The sequence below is a fragment of the Pollachius pollachius genome (genome assembly GCF_949987615.1).
Source record: "Pollachius pollachius genome assembly, chromosome: 4".
NCBI lineage: Eukaryota > Metazoa > Chordata > Actinopteri > Gadiformes > Gadidae > Pollachius > Pollachius pollachius.
This window is the reverse complement of record NC_136937.1, coordinates 28,864,164-28,870,382: the sequence shown is the minus strand read 5'-3', so window position 1 is coordinate 28,870,382 and position 6,219 is coordinate 28,864,164. Positions and strand designations below refer to the sequence as shown.

The 6,219-nt window shown below is 40.8% G+C and overlaps 1 protein-coding gene across 1 annotated transcript in view; it reads right to left on the bottom strand.

The window, feature by feature from the left end:
* Positions 1-4,560, bottom strand: part of LOC307074251 (uncharacterized protein) — a 20,799-nt gene extending 16,239 nt beyond the window's left edge. The window contains exons 1-2 of the mRNA XM_079734269.1: positions 4,455-4,560; positions 2,733-4,348 (exon numbers count right to left, since the gene is read on the bottom strand). Coding sequence (XP_079590395.1) covers positions 2,733-4,346 — 1,614 coding nt within the window. The 5' untranslated portion in view covers positions 4,347-4,348; positions 4,455-4,560. The remainder of the gene's footprint in view (positions 1-2,732; positions 4,349-4,454) is intronic.
* Between the last annotated feature and the right edge of the window lie 1,659 nt (positions 4,561-6,219).

Here is a 6,219-nt window from a genome sequence, read left to right as displayed (position 1 = left end):
TGATGCGTGTTCAAATGTGTTCCATTTTTAAAAGACGAAACATAGACCAATAGCTGGTGCAAAACCAGAGACATTGTGGTGATTTAACGGTGATTTGCCACTGTAAATGTAATTAAGAGCTATACAAAAACAATTTACTTGAATTTAATTTCCCAGAGGCTGGTATTTTCTACATTCTTCCTGTTAACCAGGTTATGTTTGCAATTATGGTTTATTATTCAATATTATGTTAATGCTGGTAGTTATATAAGGCTCATCTCTAACCTCATAAAAAAGCTGCATCATGTGACTCAGGGTAGGGCAGACGAACCAGACCAATAAGTTCACTTTTCAAAGACATCACAGTCAATCCCAGCGCTGAGACAGCAAAACAAATTTAAATTGTAATGTGGAATTTAACAATGTCGCATTATAACCGGTGGTGCATTGTGGGTAGCTTTTATTTGCCAGGGACAAACCGTGTGAAAATCTGGAGTGTTGGAAAACTGGTTTCATAGTTTAGTTCTGTAGTTGTTATCTTAGGGTTATCAAGGTGTGATTGAGCAAAATGATGTTCCATTTAATCCATTGCAGTCTTACATCATTTCAGTCCATGGATTACCTTCTATTCCTTCAAGCCAACTGAATGGGTGGAGTCTGCTTTCCCTCCTGGCTCCTTAGCCAAGCAGGTGACCAATCATCGAACACTCACCTTATGGTGACGGCTCAGCTGAATAAAGCTACAGAGTTATTACAGAACTAGCTAATTAAAGACCTTTCTACCTGTGTTGTATGGACAGCCATATGAAACTCATAACAACAATAACTGGACCTTCTCTTTGTAACTCCTTCACTACAGCCATTAGTTTGGTTCAAAACGATGAGAAATTCTCTAGTGTCTAAAGAATCCCATCCAAAACCCATCCACCCATGACATAATCAAGGAGAATCATTTTTATTCCTTTTCTAAACCAATAAGCCTGCAGAGAAAAAGGAGAGAATAAGTATCACAATTTGGACAATAGGGTTGCAGTAATAAAGTAACTTGCAGTCAAGTTGTAAAGGAAAACCAAACACGCTGTTGGAGCTCGTACCAACCCACTATCAGAATGTAAAAAATGCATTCTGGTTGACGTCTGGTAGACAGTAGTTTTCCATTGAGGTGCGGGTTTGATTGCAGATCAGGTTTTCACCGTCTATGGGCTGGAGCTACAACATTTGATTGACTTAGCCTGGTAACCCAGAACTGAAAGTAACCGTTTACACGTGCAGTAGCATGTGTTTGATAGAGGGTCATTTGAGGGCATATTTAGGTACTCTTTTTAAAATGTTATGCATTCAAGTTGATATGTAACCAGGATGAATCAACAACACTACTACGTTACCCACTACATCAACTTTCATCAAACAAAGGGTTACGGTACTTGTGTATGGTGGCTGTATGATGTAATCATATAAGATTATTTATTTCCCTGTTATACACACAAACACAGGACACACACACACGAACAGGGGTCGCAGTACCAACAACTCGGCACAAAACCAAAGTCAGTCAGTCTCTGGGCCCTATCTTGCATCCAGCGCAATTGACTTTCTACACTGACGCATGTGTCGTTGCCTGTTTGCAACAGGCGCAGAGCGTTCTTTTCCTTCCACCACCACGCGTCGGTAAATTAGAGAATGATCTTGCACCCTAAGAGTCACCTAGCGGAAGGAGGCGACAGAGGGTTTTAAGGGCCAGGCACGGGCCAGACGGGGGAAAAGAGACCGAACTGGAGAGACGCAGTGGGGAGAGAACGCACCATATCGCAGCTAACGCCAGAACACTTCCTTCCCCAGGACTGAGCGGGAGAAGCCGGGAGCGAGAACCACGCCGACCTCACCGACAGACCGGACCCGGCGACGCCTCCCCCTTTTTTGCCCCATAGAGGAAGAATTTTAGTTACCTTATGATTTCCTCTTCTTGAGCTGCCGGCAACAAATCCGTTGCACCAAGCCCTGTTTGAGCGTTTTTTATTTCTGTCCCCAACCGCCGACGACGGGGATTGCCACAAAGTCAAGAGGGTATTTACACACATGTAATGTGTATGCAAGACAATACTTAAACCAATCCTGGATGAGCTAAAAAGGAGAGCAGAGGTAGGAGAGAGGAGGAAGAGAAGAGAGAGGAAGGAGAGAGGAGAAACTAAGAGGAGACGATGGAGAGGAGAGGAGAGAGACAAAGTCATGGTACTCACAAACGGGGAGAATCCTTACATGTATTCACTGTGAGCTGTGTGTAAGTTTGTTACACATGTTGGGTTGTTGTATGGTGGACATTAAAAATAATTAGACACCTTAGCTTTTTTTCCATTTTTATTGAAATCATAATGTATTTACATTTGATTGTGTTGTCATTCATGATTCCCAAGTATGAACTAACAGTAATGTTTAGATGATTATGATATACACATTAATCCTCAAACCATGCTCTACGTAACTGCAACCATTAACAATTGTACAGAAGTAAAACTTAAAAAAACTGGAGAAAACAATGAAGAATATAATGTTATCTAATAATTTACAATGGGTTGTATTTTCTAATAGTCAGGGTTCACTTCCTTCTGAATCTCTCGTTGTTAAATGCCAGCAGTACAACATGAATGCAGATCTCTCAGATCCCAAATAGAAGAGATTCTAATTCAAGAAACAACATTATTTGTTTTGGTTGATTATTTTATTATCAAACAAAGGTCCTAGGCTGTTTAATTGACAGGTGAGATGATCAGGGGGGCAGAGTTGTTACCTTTATAATCATTGTTGCATGGGCAGAGGAATGGATAGAGAGGCTCACTAAAGGTGCAGCCAGTAGCAGAGTAGATATGAACCCTGGCTCCCACATCATAGAAGGAGACCAGACCCTCATCATAATCAACAAACACCCCCACCTTCTGGAAATCAGCTCTCAGAGGGAGACGGACAGGCGGGAAATCAGTAAATACCAAACCCTTCTTCCATCCATCCAAGAAAAGAGACCAGTAACCCGTCTCAGGGGTCATTAAGCTCTCACCTTTTCTGTGGATGGACTCTCTGGCCACTCCTATATACCATGCAGTCTTGTCTTTAACCTGGACCTCAAAGTAAAATCTCCCTGAAGAGAAGCCCTGCCTCGTGAGAACATGTTTATACTTTGTAAATCTCTTAGGGTTGTCTGGGACATCCTTCCCTACACCTCCATCATGTACTTGTTTCCCATCCTCAGACAGGATGACCTTGGGATGAGCTGTATCAGGATCCAGAGTCACATCTACTTCATACTGCTGGACACTCTTCAGTTCACCATCAGGCAGCTTCTTCATCTCCATGTTCAGTGTCTCCTCCAGCTGATCCAGGGATCTCCTCAAGGTCCCTACGTATGACGGAGGACGGACCTCCACCGTCGTCCAGTCCCTGGTGGGTGGAGGATTCTTCAGGGATCTGAAGGTCTGGAGGAACTGGAGGTGGTCTTTAGTGTGTGACAGCGGCTTCACTTCTGAGCTTCTATTGGTCAGATATTCTATTTCCTGCTCCAGCTCTTTGATGAGACCTTCAGCTTGTTTCTCTGTGGATTTCAGTTTCTCTCTAACCGTTCGATGGAATTCATCCCGGCACTTTTCAATGTGGCCCATCAGGGCAGTGAGGACCTGCACACTTTCTGCTATCTCTCTTTCTGCATCTGCTTTGCTTTGTTTAACTGTGTTTTTGATGTCCTCAATCTTTTTTTGTCTATCCTGGATCATCTGCTGAACTTCAGCTTCTATCTTCCCCAGCTGGGCCATCTTCAAATCATATTCCTCCTTTAGAGGTACAACAAGATGGGACTTGTGGCCTGTCTCTCTGCAAAGCCGACATACACACACATTATCAGTCATGCAAAAGAGCTCCAGTAGTTGATTGTGACTCTTACACATGCTATCTTCCAGACGGTCCATAGGCTCGACCAGCCGATGTTTCTTCAGGCCTGTGACTCTCTGATGTGGCTCCAGGTGAGTTTCGCAGTAAGAGATAAGACACACTAGGCAGGACTTCATGGCCTTCAGCTGGGTCCCAGTACAGACGTCACAGGGAACTTCTGCTGGTTCAACACAAGGCTGCTCTTTTACTTGTACGGATGTTCTACACTGAGCGGCCATCTCTGATAAGAGGGTATTGACCTGTAGATCAGGTCTAGTTTGGAACAGATGGTTGCAAATAGGACAATTGTACTTTTGAGTTTTATCCCAGAACTTTGTAACACAGATTCTGCAGAAGTTGTGTCCACATGGTGTAGAAACTGGGTTTCTGAACACATCCAGACAGATGGAACATGAAAAGTTATCTTCAGACCAGGAAGTTTTAGCAGAGGCCATTCCTAGACACAGACGACAAGGTTTATGTATCGAGCAATTTCAATACTTTAAATTCTATAATTGGAAGCAAGGTTTTAACTTATCTCGAAGTTGTGCTGTTATGCTCACCTTGTTGTGGTTTCTGTCTGTCAGACTATTTGTTAAAAAATTAGATTTATTTTCGTCCTGAAAGATAGAACTGCTTCCACTTCGGGAAGCTCTGGTTCCTATGAATGTTAGATTTAGTTTCCTGATCAAGATGTCCTCTGCTCTCCTCCCCTAACACCTGACTCCTCCCCTAACACCTGGCTCCACCCCCACAGACACACAATTCACTGATTGGGTTTGGCCACATTGATTTACGCTGTAGGCTACTCCAAATGCATTGAAGTGTGTTCAAATATGTTCAATTTTTAAAAGACAAAACACAGACCAAGAGCTGTTTCAACCAGAGACGTTGTGGTGATTTAATGGTGATTTGCCACTGTAACTGGGATTAAGAGCTATACAAAAACAATTGACTTGAATTTACTTTCCCTGAGGCTGGTATTTTCTACAGTCTTCATAAAAACATCCCTCTTCATGTATGTCCATCGTCCAGGTTATATGTGCTATTATTGTTTGTGATTTAATATTGAGTTAACGCTGGTAGTTATATAAGGCTCATCTCTAACCTCATAAAACAGCTGCATCATGTGGCTCAGGGTAGGGCAGAAGAACCAGACCAACAAGTTCACTAGGTAACATGTTATATTAAGGTACACATATTCGCCAATAACTAGGTGCTTATTAATATGCGTAACATACTGGTCCTTTATTAGTAATTATTGGACACATATTAATACCTTATTCTGTATAACCTTATTTTACCCTTACTACTCCATTTATTAAGATTTCACCCAATATAACCTCATAATTATTGTTTAATTACTGTAAATGAAGCCATTATTGGATATGAGTAACGATGCAAATAACCAAGGCATCGTTGGGGCCTTGTAAAGGGGCAATAGCACAAGAACAGTCATTCCCTCTTTATTACTCTGAATTAGTATAGTCTATTCTTATGGAATACAATGCAAAACTACAAGTGGTAATATTACCCATATTAACTATTAATTAAGTCTTGTTAACTCACAATATGTTCCCTATTCTAAAGTGGGGTCTTGTTCATATTTAACTCACAAATACTTTGACCCTTATTAACAAACATGTTCCCTATTCTAAAGCTGCAATCTCTTCACATTTAGTTAAGTCATACAGCATACAACTAGTAGTTAGAAGACAGCCAAGTTATCACAAATCCAGGTTAATTTATTTTGAATTGCAAACAGTAAAGCCATACAGAAAAGACTCAAAATGGCATTCAGGTTACTGCACTGAAAAAACAACGTACAAAGACAAAACCAGGTCCCCAGGTCAATTATTTAATTTCAAGCATTACATAACTATAGGCTTGTGTATCAATGCAGCACAGAGGTGCTTACAATGCAATAAATCAGCAAACAAAAAAAGATAAACAGTTAACATACATTTATCTCTGACTTAATGAAATTCATTTAACTGAGACTTCTTCGTCATAAAAATAAGACGGAAATTTGTTTCAGACCGGACTGAAATTCACATAACCAGTCATCATTATTGTTATGTCATGAATGTGTAATGAAGTACTGAAACAATAACACCAATGACAACCTTAATAAAAAAGAGAATGTTGCTGTAATCATAGTATAAAAGATTAGGGAATGAATCAAGGCTCAACATTTCAAGTGTTTTCTCCAGATTGCATCTTAAGGAAGAGCAGCACAGGAGTAATATCATGTCATTTCTTAAAATGAGCCTTACTCTCCCCCATCATAATGATAACTAGATCTAATGAACTAATAATATGATAGGC